This window comes from Geotrypetes seraphini, chromosome 6, assembly GCF_902459505.1.
Source record: "Geotrypetes seraphini chromosome 6, aGeoSer1.1, whole genome shotgun sequence".
Classification (NCBI taxonomy): domain Eukaryota; kingdom Metazoa; phylum Chordata; class Amphibia; order Gymnophiona; family Dermophiidae; genus Geotrypetes; species Geotrypetes seraphini.
In genome coordinates this window covers 4,454,573-4,475,797 of record NC_047089.1, presented here as the reverse complement: position 1 = coordinate 4,475,797, position 21,225 = coordinate 4,454,573, and the positions used below count along the sequence as shown (strand labels likewise).

The window sequence follows — 21,225 nt, the reverse complement described above, 5'->3', positions numbered from 1 at the left end:
CCTCATGCATCATTCACCGGATACTTTACGGAAACTCCGCGGCTCCTCTCATCCAGCTCTTTTCCAAGGCATGGTCTACTTCCCACAGAACCCTCAACAGAATACTTCTGAATCTCCCTTCCACAAAAAAATCTGCAAAACAAACGTGTTTTCCATTCCACGCTCACCTTTCTAGGCGTAAAAACTTGGAATGATCTTACTGAAATGACCAGGATGGAACCTAACCACACCATATTCCGGAAGAAACTGAAAACTCATCTATTTAACACCTAATCACTTGTATCCTATTCTCCTCCTGTATCTTCCTGCTCTCCATTGTCCTCACTACCCTCTTCTAACCCCTTCCTCTGTAATGTCGCCAAGAGCTTATATAGGTATGTGTGATGCACAAATGGAATAAATAAATACAAATTAAGGAGAAAATTTGCTGAACAGTGGAATGCTTTTGGCTCTTTTACAGTAAATATTCAGCTGGCTACTTGTCCTAATTCCCTTAAGATGGCAGCTCTGGGAGCCCTTTCATTGGCTGTGCCCTCTGCTCTGTGCCATGGTATGACAGGCCCCTCGGTTTTGGCTGCTTGTGAAAGCTTGGCTGTTGCAGAACGGTTTGAGCTGTGCCCCTGTTCTGTGGTTTCCTTTCACTCCCCTTGAGGAGTGAACCACTTTTGCTAGAAGCAGCTGCAGGCGAGCACTGTCAAAGCAGCTTTAGGCCGGGAAATTCTGCAACGGAGAAAGAGAAGTGGGTGAAGATGAGACATGTTCAGAGCCAGGAAACTATTGGCAGGAGCATTTCTACATAAGCTGCTGAAGTAATACATTGCGTTAGGTCTCAAGAGCAGACATTTTAAATAATGGGGACAGTTCTGGGTTCTGACACTGGTTTATATTATCTCTGGCCTAGGGACAGGCTACAACATTTTTCTGCTACTGTTGCTGCCTTTTCCCATAGAATTATCTAGCGTTTTAGTCCTGCTTGCTCTTTTAAAGAATATGACGGCAAAGGGAAGGTGCCAGGAGTGTCAGGCCTATCTAATCTACATATATGCCTTCATACTGTAGTACCACAGCCTTGACTTATTTTGACAGGCATTGCTCCTTTAGAGACCCACTGTGGTACCTACCCCTGATAAAACATAACATAAAAAACTGTTGATAAGAGGTGGAGGACTTAAATAAATAATTCAGATCCTTAGCCCATAAAGCTGATTGAAAAGATAACAGACGCTCTTGAAATTTTTTGAATTTACAGCCCTTGGCAGGTGGAAAAGAAAACACATGAGATTTCCTAGAATGTTTGTTGTTGGTAATGATAAGATTCCATGAGATATTCTGGGATGAGGCCTGACAGTACCTTGAAACAAATGCACGCCTCAGCCGGCAGCCAATGCAATTGATGATAGAAAATGGTAACATGATCATACTTGTTCAAATCATAGATTAGACGAACTGCTACATCTGTATTATTCGCAATCTTTGGAGGTGTTTTTGGGCTCCAACAAAATGCCCAGTTGGTTTGTAGAAGAATCTGTCAGTGCCAGGGTGGGGCCCTACTTCCCTGCGGTCTGCCTCCATTTTGACATAGCTTTCAGCCCACACATTCTCATCCCATTCTGACATACAAACATCGGTCGAGCAGTTCTCCCAGACAGGATAAAAAGTTCATCAACTGTTCTCCCACACACTTTTAGTATCGAGGGACAGTGGATCTAGGCTCCAAAGCAAGACCTGCACACTAGTGCTGCCTGAGTTCAGATTCGAATCGATTCACCGATTCACTTTGGATGAATCGATTTGTTTGCACAAAAAAAACCAAACAACTCACCGACTTGGCCCCCTTGTAGAGACCCATTTGGCCTTTCCCTCTGCCACAGGAGTCCATCTAATGTAACTTCTGCTCTGCACGTGCTGCCTGACCAACGGCTACAGGCAAGAGTCCAAAGGCCACTACCGCTTCTGCTCCTCTTTATTCTCACACTCTCCCCTCAAGCCTCTGAGTATACCTCTAAAACCGCTACTGCTGTTTTCCACCAATGAGCGCCGAGGTATACCTTCTGCTTCTTAGCACCTGACAGCTTAGCCCGTGCACCCTGCCCTGCGCACAAATCTCCCAAGTGGAAGGCAGGCTAGGGATGTGGTTAAGGCTACTGAATTGAATACAGAGAGCGACGTCCATAGACTGCAAGGGTTATGAGCTGATGTCAGGGACAGAGCTTCGTTTGAGCCCTGGCTCGCGGAGAAAAAGAAAGAACGTCACTTTCTGTAAGCAGCCCGCCGTGGTTTGGCTGAGAGGGATTCTGACGCCACGCAACTTGCTGAGATACCAGTGCAGTATGGTGCTTGTGGTTTTGGGCGGGTTCCTTCTCTGGCCCCGTGGGCACGCAGTTAGCTTAGTGCAGGGAAGGCTGCCATATTAGCTAAAGCTAAGACTGGAATGTCAAGGGGAACATGCAGGCCTTCGGGGGGGGGAGGTGCTGGTGTAGAAGTACAAGGAGGGAGGGAGAGTTCAAAGAGACAGTATATACCAGACTTGGGAGGGAGGAAGGGAAGAAATAATGGGTGTAAAAAGAGGAGAGGGAGAGAGATGGTGGACAATGGGAGAAAGGGAATGAACAGAAAGAGAAGTTGGACCCAAGGGATAGTGTGTAGGGGGGGATAGAGATACTGGATAGGAAGGTAGTTGGGAAGAGAAAGGGAGAGATGGTGGACCCTGCGGTGGTGGGAAAGGAGGGAGAGATGCTGGATGAAAGGGTAGTTGAGAAAAGGAGAGCTGGGGATGTTGGGATCCATCGCTGCAGTTGCGGGGATGGAGATGTAAAAAAGGAAAGATTCCAGACCTCTGTAGGAGGGAAGGGGAGGACACAGATGAAAGATGGATGGTTAGCACCGAGAAAGAAGAAAACGGCAAATGGGCAGGAGACCCTGGCAAGCGAGTTATCAGAAGAAACCAGAGCCTGGAACCAACATGATTCAAATAATGACCAAACAACAAAAGGTAGAAAAACTAATTTTATTTTCTGTTTTGTGATTACAATATGTCACATTTGAAATGTGTGTCCTGCCAGAGCTGGTGTTAGACTGTGAACGTGAGCTAGGATTTAACAGAGAGAGAAAAAGTCTTTTTTGTTTGTTTGTTTTGTTTACACCACAGCGCCAGTGTGGGCAAAGGGGGTAAAGAGGCTATAAAATAAACCCACCAGGAAAATCGAATCAAAAATTCGATTCAGTAGGTTGAATCTAATTGAAATTTTTTTCCTGAATCAGGCAGCACATCAGCCAAACAGAAAATCTACCAACTGAATCCTGAGTTCAGAAACTGCTAGTATTAGGGCATTCGGAAGCTCTAGCTAAAGTAGCAGTGAATGATACGTAAAAAATGTAATGATGATATTTTAAGTGGCACATTGTGAGATAACACAACTAGAAGCCAGACACACAAGCGGTGAATCCAACCAAAAGCAGTCTTGCTTGATTGCTAGTTTGAAATGTTCAGAATTGTAAAGCACCCAGAGCCTCAGGAAGGCCAGCCAGTTACGTAAGAAGATCCAACAAGTCCAGTATCCTATTTCCAACAGTGGCCAACCCAGGTAGCGAGTACCTTATCTAGATCCCAAGGAGTAAAACCAATTTTGTGCCGGGTTCAAATCCAAGCTAAAGGCCCACTTTTTGGAAACTGCTTTCAACTCTTAACTCCCCCTCACTGTTGTCAGATACTTAGATCCACTATAATCTCCCCAACCCTGAAATGTCCTGTGTAAAATTAGATTGCAAGCTCTTTTGAGCAGGGACCGTCTATTGTATGTTAAATTGTCAGATGCCTAGACCCACTGTATCATTTCCTCTACCATAATCTCCCCAACCCTGAAATGTCCTGTGTAAAATTAGATTGTAAGCTCTTCTGAGCAGGGACTGTCTATTGTATGTTAAATTGTCAGATGCCTAGACCCACTGTATCATTTCCTCTACCATAATCTCCCCAACCCTGAAATGTCCTGTGTAAAATTAGATTGTAAGCTCTTCTGAGCAGGGACCGTCCATTGTATGTTAACATGTACAGCGCTGTGTACGCCTTTCAGCGCTTTAGAAATAGAAGTAGTAATGTGCAGCTTATCCTAGAAATAAGCAGTGGATTTCCCCATGACTATCTTAATAATGGCTTAGATTTAAGTGAGCTTTAGAGGTGTGGCTGGTGGATAACTCTCAACCCAAACTCCAAATGGGAATGAACCTTTATTTTCTTTTGAATCAGAACTGGAGCAAAAGAATTCTGATCATCAGTTAATAAATATTTATTGGCCTGAACTGGACCTCCTCCAGATTAAAATGTTCAAAGATTTGATGCTCTGGTTATACCCTATGTATGTTTTATAGCTGAGGAGCAAAGCGTGGAGAATAAGCAGCTGAGCCCTTGCCAAATCCGAAAAAGGAGTAGAGTCAATAGGAACAAATTCAGGAGGTGGTGAGGCGAGTGAGTGAGAGCCTGACCAGGATGATGCAAGGGAGGAAATAGGCAGACCTTCTCCCTCATGTGATATGAGTCCCCAAGGCGATGCTTCTTTTCCCGGATCGCCCTTCTGTCTTTGCGTGGTGCAAGAGGAAATGCATTTCAAGTTTCTGGTTCTTTGGAGTTTCCAGTTCTGTTTTTGACTGTCCTGTTTTATAGACATGACTGAGACGGAGATCATTTCTGTAGTGAGACTGATCCTGGTCTAGTATTGTCTGCCGGTGTTCTCTTTCCTCTCTCAAATCTGTCTTCTGCCTATGCTGCGTCCCAGCACTGTTTTCTAAAGCCACTTGGGATCCACCTGCCAAATGATGAACTCTGTGAGCGTGGGGAAATCAGAATCTGTGCTGGGACCACTGCTTTTTAAGAAGCGAGGTGATCAAATTTGTTGACAACATAAAGTTATTCAAAGTTCTTAATCACAAGAAGATTGTGAAAAATTGCGAGACTGAGCAAATGGCAGATCACATTTATTGTAAGCAAGTACAAAGTGATACATGTGGGAAAGAGGAACCCAAACTCTAGCTTTGTGATATAGGGCAGTGTTTCTCAACTCGGTCGTGGAATGCCCCCTTGCTAGTCAGGTTTTCAGGATATCCAGAATGAATATCCTTGCACTGTACTTGCTTATGTTTGCGAGTGTTTTGCAAGACGAGATCCCATATTCCTGTTCCACGCTTTCTTCAATTCAGACAGCAGCCTATTCCATGCATCTACTGTCCTACTCTGTTAAAAAGAATTTCCTTTGATTACCCCTGAGCCTGTCTCAACTCATCCTATGCCCTCTCATTGCAGTGTTTCCTTTCAAATGAAAGAGACTCGACTCATGCGTATTTACATCACATAGGTATTTAAACGTCTCTATCATATCTCCCCTCTCCCGCCTTTCCTCCAAATTGTACAGATTGAAATCTTTAAGTCTGTTCCCATACGCCTTATCATGAAGACCACACACCATTTTAGTAGCCTTCCTCTGGACCGACTCCATCCTTTTTATATCTTTTTGAAGGTACACAATATTCTGAATGAGGTCTCACCAGAGTCTTATACAGGGGCATCAATACCTCCTTTTTCCTACTGGCCATACCTCTCCCTATGCAACCTAGCATCCTTTTAGCTTTCACCGTCACCTTTTCAACCTGTTTGGCCATCTTAAGATCATCAGATACAATCACATCCAAATCCTGCTCTTCTGTCGTGCACATAAGTTCTTCACTCCCAAAACTGTACCATTCCCTTGTAGCCCAAATGTATGACCTTGCATTTCGTAGCATTAAATCTTAGCTGCCAAATTTCCGCTTCGCTAGGTCCCTTCCTCATGTTATTCACACCATCAGGGGAGGGTCTACTCTATTTCAGATTTTGGTATCGTCCACAAAGAGGCAAATCTTACCTGACAGTCCTACAGCAATATCGCTTGCAAAAATCTTAAAAAGACATAATGGCATGCATTTTGCTGGTAGGTATATACAGGGTACATTACATTAGTGATTTCTGTTCCGCTTGTACATTACTGTACAAACTTTGCATACCTTACTTTACGTTACTTTTCATACAATACTTTACATAGCTTTACGTAGATTTACTTTACATTACCTTACAGTACTTACATAACTTTACATTACATTATTTTACATAGCATAACTTTACATTACATAAAGCTAGATTCAGTTTATGAGTAGAGGTATCGGACGTTTTGAGATATTTAGTGGCTACAATGTTTCCGGGTATGTATTGACGTATCGTCATAGAGACTTGATTAGATGTTGCCTGAAAGGGAGGAATTGCAAGGAAAGTGCGGTAGGGATAGGAAATGAGGGGAGATTAGGTTGTTGGGATGTGTTTTTTGAATAGTATGGTTTTGATATCTTTTCGGAACGCTTTATAGTAGTAGTTGTGATCAGCAGCTTGGAGATGGTGGGGTCAAGTTTCGCCGCCTGTGTAGCAAGTAGGTTGTCATATAGTTTTTTGCGTCTAGTGCCTTTGGGTGGGGGGGGTAGGTGAACGGGATCTGGGTTCTCCTTATTCTGGGTGAAAGGTTTCGGTGTAGGCGGTTGTTTAGGTAGATAGGTGCAGTTCCATTTAGTACTTTGAATAGTAGACAGTATAGACAGGGTAGAGTTTGCAAAGACATGTATAGATTATGAAAATGTTAATTTACATGCATACTTGAATAATCTTGGTGCAATCATTTACACCAAGATAGACTCCATTTGTGTCACTTAAACTGCTATTTTATGAAGCTACATAAGTACCTATATGTTTCTATGAATTAGGGCCTATGTAGACCCATTATAGCAGGCATCCTGATATTAATTCGCCTCTTTGTTTCTGTAGGAAAATTGTTGACTGTGTTTGATCTCCGAGGCATTAATGCAGGAATGCTATGCTCTGTGTGTTTTATATCTAGAGTAAATTGTTTGTGAGTTATTTCCTCAACTTTGTAAATTTCTTTGTTTGGTTTTTATTTTTTTGAACAATTGCTTCAGCAGAACACCTACATTGTTAGGGTTGCTTGAGTTCTTAGGAGTATTAGATTTTCAAGTTTTCTTTTCAGTGCAAGGGAACCTTTGAAACCATGTGTTCACATAGTCCTTGCTGGTCCTACCTCCCAGGGGCAAGACCAGAAGGGCCCTCACAAGCTCCCTAGCATTTACTGTGGTTTCTTAATTCAAAGCTGCCACAGCTATGAAGGCAGCCACAGACAAGAGGTAGGTAGGTTTGAGGATAAATGGGGGAGAGAGGAGGTGATGCTCAAGGGGGTGGTGATCAGCAGGTGGGGGATACATAGGGGAGAGAGGGAGGTGTGATGCTGGGGAGGGGGTGTTGCTGGATGGAAGAGAAGGTAGAGATAATGAAGATGCTGGACCTGAAGGAAAGGAAGTAAGGGAAGAGAAAAGGGACAAAGGCACTGAAACTTAAATGGCTCACATGCACCTGTGGAGCAAAAACTCAAAATATTAACATAAGAACATAAGAATAGTCTCACGATGAACAATCCAGGTCACTAGTACCTGACAAAAACCCAAAGAGTAGCAACATTCCATACAGAATCCCAAGGAAACATAGAAACATAGAAATTGACGGCAGAAAAGGGCCATAGCCCATCGAGTCTGCCCATACCAATGACCCACTCCCTGACTTTTACTCCCCTATAGATCCCACGTGAATATCCCATTTTCTCTTAAAATCTGACACGCTGTTGGCCTCAATCACCTGCTGAGGCAGCTCGTTCCAATGATTGACCACCCTTTTGGTGAAGAAGTACTTCCTAGCATCACCTTGAAATTTCCCTCCCCTGATTTTCAGCGACTGTCCTCTGGTTACCGAGGGCCCTGTAAGACTGAAGATATCATCTTTCACCTCTATACGCCCCGTGATATACTTAAAGGTCTCAATCATGTCCCCCCTCTCTCTTCGCTCCTCCAGTGAGTACATCCGCAGTTTTTTTAGCCTTTCTTCATACATGAGATCCCTGAGCCCCAAGACCATCCTGGTAGCCATTCGCTGAACCGATTCAATTCTCAACACATCTTTCCGGTAGTGTGGTCTCCAGAATTGAACACAATACTCGAGATGAGGTCTCACCATGGATCTGTACAGTGGCATTATGACTAGAGAGCTGCACGGGAACGGGGACGACGGGAATCCCGCGGGACCCGCGGGCATCCCGCGGGTTCCCCCTTTGGGTCACGGGGATCCCGTGGGGACGCCCCCTAGGGTCGTGGGGATCCCGTGGGGACGCCTCCGAGGGTCGCGGGGTTCCTGCGGGGCTGGATGTACTCAGTCGCGCGGCTCTTCTCCCTACCTTCTCTGCTTGCAGCACAGAGCCGAACGGAAGTCTTCCCGACGTCAGCGCTGACGTCGGGAAGACTTCCGTTCGGCTCTGTGCTGCAGGCAGGGCAGCTAAGGAGAAGGAGAGTAGCCTCGCGGTTCGAGTGGCTACCAAGGGAGGAGGGCGGTCCGCCCCGCCCCGGATGCAGCACAGCCGGCCAGGTCCCCTTACTTTTGTGGCACTTCCCCGACCGACCGATAACAGCCCGGGTCCGACAATCCTCCCTGCCCTGTAGCCGCGAATCTAAATTATCTTCTTACAGCAGCTGTAATAAGGTAATTTAGATTCGCAGTTAAGGGCAGGGAGGTTTGTCGGACCGGGGCTGTTGTCAGTCGGTCGGGGAAGTGCCACAAAAGTAAGGGGACCTGGCCGGCTGTGCTGCACCCGGGGCGGTAGAGAAGGAGTGGGGAGAAGGACGCTGAAAGGCCATGGGGAAGACGGGAGGGGGGGGAAGGACTCTGAAAGCACTTGAAGACAGAGGAGGGAGAAGGACGCTGAAAGCACATGGGGAATACAAAGGGGTGGAGAAGGACGCTGAAAGGCCATGGGAAGGGGGGGAAGGACTCTGAAAGCACTTGTGGAAGACAGAGGGGGGAGAAGGATGCTGAAAGCACATGGGGAAGACAAAGGGGTGGAGAAGGACGCTGAAAGGACATGGGGAAGACGGGGGGGGGTGGAGAAGGACGCTGAAAGGCCATGGGGAGGACAGAGAGGGAGAAGGACGCTGAAAGGACATGGGGAAGCAGAGGGGGGATAAGGACACTGAAAGCACATGTGGAAGACAGAGGGGGGAGAAGGACGCTGACAGGACATGGGGAAGATGGGGGGAGAAGGACGCTGAAAGGAAATGGGGAAGAGAGAGTAGGGAGAAGACGCTGGCAGGGAAGAAGACAGATGCCAGACTATGGGGGGAGCGGAGAGAAGAAGATGGGTGCCAGACCAATTTGGAAGGGGGAAGAAAGGGAGAGGCACAGTAACAGAGCAAATGGAAGATGCAGAAGGAAGAGAGACAGTGGATGGAAGGAATTGAATGAGAACATGAGGAAAGCAGAAACCAGGCAACAAAGGTAGGAAAATAATTATATTTATTTTTTTTTATTTTGCTTCAGGATAAAGTAGTATATTAGTTGTGTTGATAAAAATTTATAAACATTAGAGGCTCTGGTAGAAACCCATTTGCAAAGTATGTATTCTTCCCAATTAATATTTTCAAATTAATAAAGTCTTTTTGCTTATTTGTAAATGGGTTTCTACCAGAGCCTTTAATTCAGTAGCAGACGGGTGGGGACGGAGGGATTCCTCACGGGGACGGGTGGGGACGGGTGGGATTCCTCACGGGGACGGGTGGGGACGGGTGGGACTTTGGCGGGGACGGGTGGGGACGGGTGGGATTTCTGTCCCCGCGCAACTCTCTAATTATGACTTCAGGTTTTCTGCTGACAAAACCCCTACGGATGCAGCCCATCATTTGTCTTGCCCTGGACGAAGCCTTCTCCACCTGATTGGCAGCCTTCATATCATCGCTAATGATCACTCCTAGATCACGTTCCACCGTGGTCCTGGACAAGGTTTCACCCTTTAGTGTGTAAGTTCTGTGTGGATTTTTTTTGCCTAGGTGCATTACTTTACATTTTTTAGCATTGAAGCCTAGCTGCCAAGTTGATGACCACTGTTCCAGCTGCCGTAGGTCCTGCGTCATAAAGTCAGGCACACTGCTTTTGCCTACTGTGTTGCATAGTTTGGCGTCGTCGGCAAACAGTGATACTTTTCCTCTAAGCCCTTGGGTCAAATCTCCTATGAATAAATTGAATAGAATCGGCCCTAAGACGGAGCCCTGAGGTACTCCACTCGTCACTGCTGACGTTTTGGAGGGGGTACCGTTTACCATCACCCTTTGAAGCCTACCATCTAGCCAATCCTTTACCCATGTAGTGAATGTATCCCCTAATCCCATCGATTTTAGTTTGTTCAACAGCCTGCGGTGTGGGACGCTATCAAAAGCTTTACTGAAGTCCAAATATATCACATCCAGGGACTCCCCAGCATCCAGATGACTGGAAGATTCTGGAATCCCAGAGAATAACAAGATTCTAGAATCCCAAAGAATAGCAACATTCCATGCTACTGATCCAGGGCAAGCAGTGGCTTCCCCCAATAACAGATTATGGACTTTTCCTCCAGGAACTTGTCCAAACCTTTCTTAAAACCAGCTACTCTACCTGCTCTTATCACAACCTCTGGCAACGCGTTCCAGAGCTTAACTATTCTCTGAAAAAAAAAATTTCCTCCTATTGGTTTTAAAAGAATTTCCCTGTAACTTCATCGAGTGTCCCCTAATCTTTGCAATTTTTGACAGAGTGAAAAATTGATCCACTTGTTACCCGTTCTACTTCCCTCAGGATTTTGTAGACTTCAATCATGTCTCTCTTCCAAGCTGAAGAGCCCTAACCTTTTTAGTCTTTCCTCATATGAGAGGAGTTCCATCCTCTTTATCATCTTGGTCGCTCTTCTTTGAACTTTTCTAGCGCCACTTTATCTGAGATAAGACCAGAATTGAGCACAATACTTCAGATGAGGTAGCAGCATGGAGCGATACAGGGGCATTATAACATTCGTAGTCGATCCAGAACGACGGCCACGGCACTGAACTTCTGAAAAATGAATTACGAAAGGATGAGACTCATGGTGGGGAAGAAGATCAAGAAGAGGATAAGCACTGTAAAGATGCTAGAGCAAGCATGGTCCCTTTTTAAGGACACAGTCACCGAGGCGTAAAATCTATATATACTGCATATCAACAAGGGATCCAAGAGGAAAAAGAAAGAACCGGCGTGGCTCACTGCAGCGGTGAAGGAAGCGATCAGGGACAAGAAAACTTCATTTAAGGAATGGAAAAGGTCAAAAATGGATGAAAACTGGAAAAAGCACAAACAGCATCAACGCAGGTGCCATAAGGCGGTAAAAGGGGCCAAAAGAGAACAAATGAGGAAAAAATAGCCAAGGAGGCAAAGAATTTCAAACCGTTCTTTCGATATATTAAGAAGAAATGACCCGCAAAGGAAGCGGTGGGGCCGTTGGATGACTGAGGAATGAAGGGAGTGCTAAAAGAGGATAAAGCCATCGCCGACAATCTGAACACATTTTTTTGCATCTGTGTTTACTGAAGAGGATATATGCAACATTCTTGAAGCCGACAGGCTATAAGCGGGAAACGAAGACAGGAAACTGACAGGGTTGATGGTCAGTCTAGAAGAAGTATGCCGGCAGATTGATAGGCTTAAAAATGATAAATCCCCAAGACTGAATGGCATCCATCCGAGGGTAATCAAGGAACTGAAAGGGACTATTGCTGAACTGCTTCAACTGAAAGCCAATCTGTTGATCAAATCGGGAAGGGTTCCGGAAGACTGGAAAGTGGCGAATGTTACGCCGATCTTCAAGAAAGGTTCGAGGGGTGATCCAAGAAACTACAGACCGGTGAGTCTGACCTCCGGTACAAGAAAAGATGGTAGAGGTGCTGATAAAGGACCATATCATTGAGCACCTTGACGGACATGACCTGATGACCAGCCAGCATGGCTTCAGCAGAGGAAGATCTTGTTTGATGAACTTGCTGCACTTCTTCGAGGGAGTAAACAGACAGATAGACAAGGGTGACCCAGTCAACATTGTATATCTGGATTTTCAGAAGGCTTTTGAAAAGGTTCCGCATGAACGACTACTTCGAAAAATTGTGAGTCATGGAATCAACGGTGAAATACATGGATTAAAAATAGGCTGGCGGATATGAGACAGAGAGTGGGAGTAAATGGACAATAATCGGACTGGAAAAGCATCACCAGTGAAGTGCCGCAGGGTTCGGTGCATGGACCTGTGCTCTTCAACATATTTATAAACAATCTGGAAATTGATACTGTAAGGTTTGTTAGTGGCCCCCACAATATATGGTTGGTGAGGTCACTTGAGAGGCGCCCTTACACACGCCAGGTCCCAGGTTCAGTTCCCTCACTGAAGATTCACCAGGAAGTAGAATCAAATAATAGGCACAGCCAGAGGTGATTGCATAAAGAATATATTATAGAAATAGGCTTACAGAAAAGCAATATTTATAAGCATTACAATTAAGCATTATAATTAATGAGAGAGCAAAGCAGTTTCCCTGCCTTACAGAGTTCAGAGGAAAAGAGAGACATAGAAGCCTGAAGTTCCAGGGAAAGGCAGAGAGAGAGAAAAGGGGGATGGGGTGATGGCCCAAGCTTCGTGTTCCATAGATAAAGAGAAGGATAGACAGAGAAAGAGAGAGCTCAAGAGATAGAAGAGAGGACCAGAGTGCCAAGAGCCAAGAGATAGAGATTTTGTGTGTTGCAGAGAGGAGGCTTTTATAGCTTGGAATCTTATTCTGAATATAGAAAACTATTGAGCTTCAATAGAAGTTAACCCTCCTTAGTAAACTTGTGCTAGACAGCCGAAGAATAGGCTATGGTCAAATTTAATTTCCAGTATGCCTCTGCCAATAGTTTCTGATTAACTTTAGTTATCTGTGCACCTGGACCCATTGTCCTAAGCACCCTCTTAATCAGACATTAACACATTAACACCTTTTAGCTAATCATGATTCAATCAGGGCTACTTAATACCGTCTTTTTGGGTTATATGAAACAGTCTACCTACACTCAGGGTCTATCTATATTCACATGCCAAAGTCAGATTGATATCATTTCCCATAGGCCTTTGCTGACATAAGTTATGCCAACTGAAAATGCTGATTGTTAGCGATAGCTATGCAACCAGATACAACAAGTGAGGTGATTAAATTTGCGGACGATACGAAGTTATTCAGAGTAGTGAAGACACAGGAGGATTGCGAACATCTGCAACATGACATAAACACGCTCGAGAAATGGGCTGCGACATGGTAGATGAGGTTAAAGTGGATAAGTGTAAGGTGATACATGTCGGTAACAAAAATCTTATGCACGAATACAGGATGTCCGGGGCGGTACTTGGAGAGACCCCCAGGAAAGAAATTTGGGAATACTGGTCGACAAGAAGATGAAGCTGTCCGCGTAATGTGCGGCAGCAGCGAAAAGGGCAAACAGAATACTGGGAATGATTAAGAAAGGGGATCACGAACAGATTGGAGAGGGTTGTCATGCCGCTGTACCGGGCCATGGTGCGCCCTCAGCTGGAGTACTTCGTCCAGCACTGGTCACCGTACATGAAGAAGGACATGGTACTACTCGAAAGGGTTCAGAGAAGAGCGACTAAAATGGTAAAGGGGCTGGAAGAGTTGCCATACAGTGAGAGATTGGAGAAACTGAGCCTCTTCTCCCTTGAAAAGAGGAGACTGAGAGGGGACATGATAGAAACATTCAAGATACTGAAGAGAATAGACTTAGTGGATAAAAGACAGATCCAAGGTAGGGAGAACGAGAGGGCACTCTCTAAAGATGAAAGAGGTTAGATTCCGTACAAACGTAAGGAAGTTCTTCACCCAAAGAGTGGTGGAAAACTGGAACGCTCTTCCGGAGTCTGTCATAGGGGAAAACACCCTCCAGGGATTTAAGACAAAGTTGGACGGGTTCCTGTTGAACCAGTACATAAGCAGCTGGGGCTGGTCTCAGGGCACTGGTCTTTGACCTGGGGGCCACCGCGGGAGCGGACTGCTAGGCATGATGTACCACTGGTCTGACCCAGCAGCGGCAAATTCTTATGTTCATAACCATCTCTTTTTCAATAATTCCTATAATCCTGTTTCTTTTTTGGCCGCCGCCACACATTGGGCAGAAGGTTTCATCGTATTGTCTGTGATGATACCCAGATCCTTCTCTTGGGCGCTAACCCCCAAGGTGGACCCTAGCATCCGGTAACTGTGATTCGGATTATTCTTCCCAATGTGCATCACTTTGCATTTGTCCACATTAAATTTCATCTGCCATTTGGACGCCAAGTCTTCCAATTTCCTAAGGACCGCCTGCAATTTTTCACAATTTTCACAACTTCGAACATCTGCAAATTTAATCACCTCACTCATCGTTCCAATTTCCAGATTATTTATAAATACAGCAGAGAATTTTCCCCAAATATTCTAGATCTGTGAATTTTCCAGATGCCTGGTGACATACAACTGTGCCACTAAGCATGCTTCAGGAAACACTTACCAAGGAAGTGAGGGTACCCCCCTTTTGCCAAGTAAGCAAGAGTAGTCCAGAGACAGTAAGTAAATTGGGGGGGGGGGGAACCTAGGAAAATAGGAAGAATGTAGTGGAAATGACTTATACAGTGAAGGTTAAGGAACTGGGATACCCAGTGGAGGCAAATGCCTCAAAGCGGAAGCTGAAGCTGAAGTGGCAAGCCAGAGAGCTGGGATGTTCTTAAGAGAAACACATTCTTGGTGGGGCCCTAAAACATGAAGCCCCAAAAGAGCCTTTCCACTGTCTGAGATGCTCACTGGTTGAGCTGCTGCCTCTGCACCCAGAGGTTGTGAGATCAAATCCCGGTGCTGCTCCTTGTGACCCTGGGCAAGTCACTTAATCCTCCACCAATTAGGTCCCAAGTACCAGACAGAAACCCAAAGAGTAGCAACTTTCCAGAGCTGAGATTGTGATGTCTTAATACCTCAGAGCCAACCTCAGCAGTGATGTCACAATGGCTTGATTGTCCTATACTCAGTTCATATAAGAATTGCCCTAGTAGGATAGACTGAAGGTGTGGCTCACTGGTAGAGTTGCTGCCTCAGCACCCAGAGGTCGTAAGATCAAATCCCGGTGCTGCTCCTTGTGACCCTGGGCAAGTCGCTTAATCCTCCAGGGCCCACCACTTTCAATGTCAGCTTGAAATGCCAGAGTCCCATTCCCTTTCCCCCGTTTAGTCGTCTTTTGTTCAGTTTAAATATTGGTATCATGTGCACTAGGGCTGTCCAAAAATCTCTTCTCAGCACATATTTCCTAAGAAAAGAAAAATTATGTTCTTCAATGCAAGGTCCAGGGGCGGCCCCTGAGGTGGTCCTCATTGTCATTCTGGCTTTTTTTTTTTGATATTTTATGCCTCTCGAGTTCATGACAGAAAGGGGGAAATGGGAAGAAGAGCCACATGCTTGGAAGGACAAGGCATTTCTCTGTAGGTGAGGAGATGTCCACCTCCTAAGGCAATGGTCTCAAACTCGTGACCCAGGGGCCACATGCAGCCCACCAGGTACTATTTTGTGGCCCTCGTTATGTTTATCATAATCACAAAAGTAAAATAAAACAGTTTCTTGATCATATGCCTCTAGCTATAAATGACAATATTATTTTTAAGACTTAGCCAAAAGGAACGATTTATAAACTATAAAGTTTTACCTCATTCCAAATTGTCATTTCTTTAATAAGACATTAACTATTTTTTCTGAGGCCCTCCAAGTACTTACAAATCCAAAATGTGGCCCTGCAAAGGGTTTGAGTTTGAGACCACTGTCCTAAGGGTATGCCCAATGGGTATACTGCAGTGTCATGACCTCATTTGGCGACTGTCCTTCAGCTCATTGGATCCAATGTGGCCCTCACACACCTGCACTGGGCTTCTTAGGATAGAGCCGAGGTGCAGCCTCTGTATACCACTCACCTTCCTGATCGAATGCAAACTCTCCAACCAGCTTAACTCTTCTGGGGCCCTTTCCCTGAGTCCTTGGTGTCTCAGTGGTTATTCTTTCCTCCTTTTAGAGGTTCAGGGGCAACTGCCCTCAACTGCCTTACCAGGGAATGTGAACTGCTAAGTCCCCTTGGGTTTTTGCAGCCTACCACCTATGAGCCAAATGTTTAAGAGGGGCCCTCTTCGATACGCTAATAAAGATGTTCCCAAGGTAGATTTTTGCCCTGGTAAGACGGGCAGGGAAGAGTACCTGAGGTCACTCTGTTCCCCTCTGTCTCCCTTCCCCCCCCCCCCAGTGCAACGTTATTCAGTTGGCTGGAAGGAGCAGGTACAATTTTCACCATTGTAAGAATTTTAAAATATATTTCAGGAAGGGTCTTACATGCTTGTTTTGTCTAGGGTCCAATAAGAGCTTAATCCTGCCCTAGATACCCCTAGACTGCAGGAAGGGTTAGAGCCGGAGCAGAGACTTGAGAAATACAGTCGTTATCTAAATTAGGCCTAGGATCTTAGGCCACACTTGTGCATGTCACATCTTCAACTGGGGTATCAAATCATAAATGGGAATTGGTTTTTAAATGCTAATACCAAGTTTGGTTGGTTAGAAATTGGGGGCCAGCCTGAAACTAAGAAAGCTAATGTTTTTTTGTACATGTTAGGCAGAGAGCAATCGGCTTAGCCCTGCGCTGTTGCTGTGATATTATCAGCCTTGTTTGAACAGCTCTTCTGGGGTGTGGCTGAGGTTCCTGTAACCCCTTTTGCCCCCGAGGCCTTTATTTCTGAGGTTTGTTACAGGTGATTGAAGAAGTTTCTGTTCCTTTGTGACCCCAGAAGCGATTGTACCCTGTGCTGTGCCCTGCAAAAGGAGGTTGAAAACAGGAAGTGCTTTTCTGTGTGATGGCATCACAGGCCTGCCCTGTGGTTTTCTCTCACAGCTATTTTGTTCATGTGTACGGACTCCGAATGATGGAAAGCACTTGGGTGTAGGAGAGAAAAACACATTTGATCTCAAGACTTTCTCTCTCCTACCCAGCACGTCTCAGGGAGCGATCGTACACAGCTGCCCCATCTGGTTGTAACGCGGGATCTGTCATACACTATTGGACTTTCTCTGCCTTGTCTTTCATCCAGCAGCAGACCTTCAGGCAGGGAAGTGTCTTGCATGGTCTGCTTAAACAGCAGAGCAGTCAGACATCAGTCCCTCCCCAAATGAGATCAGAGGAGTGACAGAAAGAGGTCTTCAGTGAGGAGTCAGAAAGTTATGCTTTGACAGTGCCAGGGCTGGTACAATGGTAGTGGGTGGCCTAGGCAAACTCTCAGCTTTATCTCTCCCCCACCCCCAAATTAACTTTCAGATCCCTAGTTTGAAGCCCCCTCAGGGATTTGACAGTTAAACTCAATCATGATTATCACAGAGAAATCCTATAAGAATACAAGGTAAAAGTATGTGCTGGTGATTCTGAGTCTATGTGGCTATCGGAGCCTAATCTCCTCTGTCTAAAGCTGCTATTTGCTCCCCCCCCCCCCCAGGCAATTATGTCCTCTTGCCTAGTGTTTGGGCCAGACCTGGTAACTGTCTCTGGGAGTTTTGGAGGTGGGGGAATGGACTTTGAGAAATGGAGGGAAGAAGGTGTCTGGCTTGTGGTGGGTTTCCCTGTTCCCCTGCGGCTGAGATGTGTTATAGGGAAGGGATGTAAAGGCTTCTTCTAATACAAACTTGCTTTTTCAGGAGCGCATCTCATACAGGTGGAAACGGCGACTCTTCATCTTTAATCTGTTCACATTTGTGGGATCGGTGTTAGTCTTTTTCAGACACAATCTGTACTGCGAACCTGGAGGTAATGAACCAGAACCAGAACCTGCTACTTACCGCCTGCAGCCTTATCCCTATGTGATAGTGTCAGTAATTCTACATACGTGAAACCAGCTCTGCTCCATGTAACTGCAGCCCACACATAGATTCACCCTGCACCTCATATCTGTGACTGTAATCACACTTGTGTTTAATTTGCTGTGGCAAAAGGTTTGTGCCTGTTAAATATTTTTGCTCACTTTTCCGCCTCCTGCAAAAATTAAGACCAAGCTGAGTAGTAATTGGAGAACTCTGCTCATGACTAGAGGCTGAAACAAACTGTCTGAAAGCTTTTCACTGAGGCCAAAACCAAAACTGGAGCTGAAGCTCATTGCCTGGTTTGAACCAAAACCAGAAATTCAAGTTTGGTTGTGTTAGGGTTACTAGACGTCCAGATTTTTAGAGGACATGTCTGGACAACTTTTCAAAACCCGGCACCTTGTCCAGGTTTTGAAAAGCTTCCAGCTTGGGACAGCATCTGCGCAGACGCAATGCGGTGGTATCATGTGCCACGCCTGGGCAGACGCAATGCGGTGGTATCATGTGCCACGCCTGGGCAGACGCAATGCGGTGGTATCATGTGCCACGCCTGGGAAGACGCAATGCGGTGGTATCATGTGCCACGCCTGGGCAGACGCAATGCGGTGGTATCATGTGCCACCCCTGGGCAGACGCAATGCGGTGGTATCATGTGCCACCCCTGGGCAGACGCAATGGGGTGGTATCATGTGCCACGCCTGGGCAGACGCAATGCGGTGGTATCATGTGCCACGCCTGGGAAGACGCAATGCGGTGGTATCATGTGCCACGCCTGAGCATGTGCAGATGCTGTTCCAATGCAGCTCCGAGCACAAGACAGGCTGGGGCAGAATGGGGTGTTACTTGGGTGGACCTGGGCGGGGCCTAGGTTGCGTGACTGTGAAGCTGGGGATGGTCACTGCTTGCAGTCTGCTTCCCTTTGCTAAACCTCCCATATCCAAGAATAAATAATGAAAGACTGTATTTTGCCACCAAACACATATGGACTGCAGCTAATGAAAACAGTGCTTTTAATAATGGCTGGCTCCGAGTGACATCCCAAATTTACAGACTTAGCGTGGAGTACTTCTGTTTATTTTTTATATAAACTATTGTGCAAGATTATATCTGCATTACTTGCAATTGCAATCAAAAAATGCAAATATTAGCTCCCCTCCCTATGGCTGCATTACATTCCCTAGTCAAGGCTGGAGTGATCACTTCTGCCCCAACTATATTTCTAGACCACAAGGGATTGTAAAGGGGGGGGAGGGATACAGGGAGAAGGGCAAGTCCTGTTTGGGAGGTGGGGAGACAAATGAGAGACAACACACATTTTGAGCTGAAACTGAAATAAGGCAAAAAAAAAAACCCCAAAAAAAACCAAAATTGAGTTGAGCTCTTAGCATGGCATGAGACACAATTCTTCTGTTTAAATAAAATGATTTATTTGTCCCTGTACACTAAAAAAGGAGAAAGCAGAATCAATATCTTTTATCCTGACATGAGCACTTTGCCAAAAGTATTCATATACAAGCAGGTCCCTGGCATCTCTTGTGTCTGTTGGTGTTGAGGAGAAGCCATAAATGTATCTAGCTGCTTCTTAAGATGTTTCATTGTCTTCTTTCCCCAGTCTATACGGCCTTTGCCTTCCTGGAGTACTTGGTTGTCCTCTCCAACATGGCCTTTCACATGACAGCCTGGTGGGACTTTGGCAACAAGGAGCTGATCATCGGTTGCCCGCAGGAGGACAAGCGCTTTTAAGCAGACCATGCCATGCACAGAGCACCGTTTCCACGTACCTTGGCAGCAGAACTTGGAGGAACAGGAGACAGATCTTCAGAAATGCTGCCAAGAATGTAATGCAGCTGTGCAGAAGGTACACGCATGGCGGGACGAAATCTGAACGGGATGCTGCTTGCAAACATGTGCCAATCTTGTCTCAGGGAAAAACCATGGTTTTAGATTGGTGATGAGAACTCTATTTTTATACTTATTTAAATAAAGGTGTGGGGAATGAACTGTACAACTGCGGTGTGAGGCTGAGGCTATGAACCCTGCAGAACCAGTACAATGTCTTTTTCTGGATTTTGAATGATGAGCAAAATGAAAGGGCCTTTATTTTGTGGGAGTGTCTTCTAGAACCCACCTTGTCTTTAAGATGGACCCAGGGAGGCCTTTATTCTCAAGAAGGTTACCTTTAATGGCTCTGGGGGGGGGGGGGGGGGAGGTGGTTACGCAAGTAAGGTCAGTTGCTTCAATTCCAATTGTCCTGAGCCAGATAAAAATGATTTGGCCATGCCAGTCCGGTCAGTTGCCCTGCCTCCATTGCTCTAGTTAACCAGTGACTGCCCTGATTCCCATCCGCTGCGTGAAGGACAGCGCCAGCTGTTAGCCATGCAAGACAGGGGCCTTCAGACAGCAACACCAAATTGGCCACCTTCCTGCAGACACTTGCTCTCTTTCCCACTGGCTGACCTGGCCTCCTGTGTGAATTCACTGCTGCTTCCCTTCTGAACTTACCATGTCCAGCCCCCAGGTCTCTCCTTCCCTCTCTTATTTATTTCGTTTTCACTCCCGTTGTCCCCCAAAGAGCTCAGGTTAAATATCCATCATTTCAGTGCAAGATTACAATGCAAGTTTTTATCCTAAGTTGGCATATATGGACAGTTTACAGCAGGGGTGCCCACACTTTTTTGGCTTGCGAGCTACTTTTAAAATGACCAAGTCAAAATGATCTACCAACAACAAAATTTTAAAAAGCACACTGTACGCAGAGAAAATGTTAATTATCATTTATATTCGGGGGGTTTTCCAAAAGGTCACCTCAGTAACAACTATACAAAAATAGACAAATATATCCCCTCCCCTTTTACTAAACTGCGTGGTTTAGTAAAAGGGGACCATAGTGCAAATTATAGACAGCAGATATAAATTCTCAAAACAGACACATTTTGATCACCAAATTGAAAATAAAATCATTCCTACCTTTGTTGTCTGGTGATTTCATGAGTCTCTGGTTGCACTTCCTTCTGACTGTGCATCCAATATTTCTTCCCTTCTTTCTGCCTCCTGCATGCTTTCTCTCCTCCAGATCTTATTCCATTCCCCAATCAACATCTCTCTGTCCCTCCATGAGTCCAACTTTTTCTTCCTCTCTCCCTGCCCCCTCCCCTTTCTTTTTCTCTCTCTCCCTGCCCCCCTTTCTTTCTTTCTGTCTGTCTATCTCCCTGCCCCCCAAGCCACTTATTTCTCCCTGCTTCCCCGACACCGCAACAGGCCAGGCACGTGCAGCCACTGCGCAAGCACCGTGCCCCCCCCTCACATCAATTCTGATGTTGGAGAGGAAGTTTTGGGCCAGCTTGGAACTTCCTCTCCGATGTCAGAATT

The 21,225-nt window shown here is 45.7% G+C and overlaps 1 protein-coding gene across 2 annotated transcripts in view; it reads left to right on the top strand.

The window, feature by feature from the left end:
• PGAP2 (post-GPI attachment to proteins 2) overlaps nt 1–20,579 on the top strand; it is a 61,486-nt gene extending 40,907 nt beyond the window's left edge. For both annotated transcript variants that reach the window (XM_033947646.1, XM_033947645.1), the window contains exons 5-6: nt 17,695–17,803; nt 19,469–20,579. In XM_033947646.1, the coding sequence (XP_033803537.1) occupies nt 17,695–17,803; nt 19,469–19,599 (240 nt within the window). In that variant the 3' untranslated portion in view covers nt 19,600–20,579. The remainder of the gene's footprint in view (nt 1–17,694; nt 17,804–19,468) is intronic.
• Nucleotides 20,580–21,225: the final 646 nt, after the last annotated feature.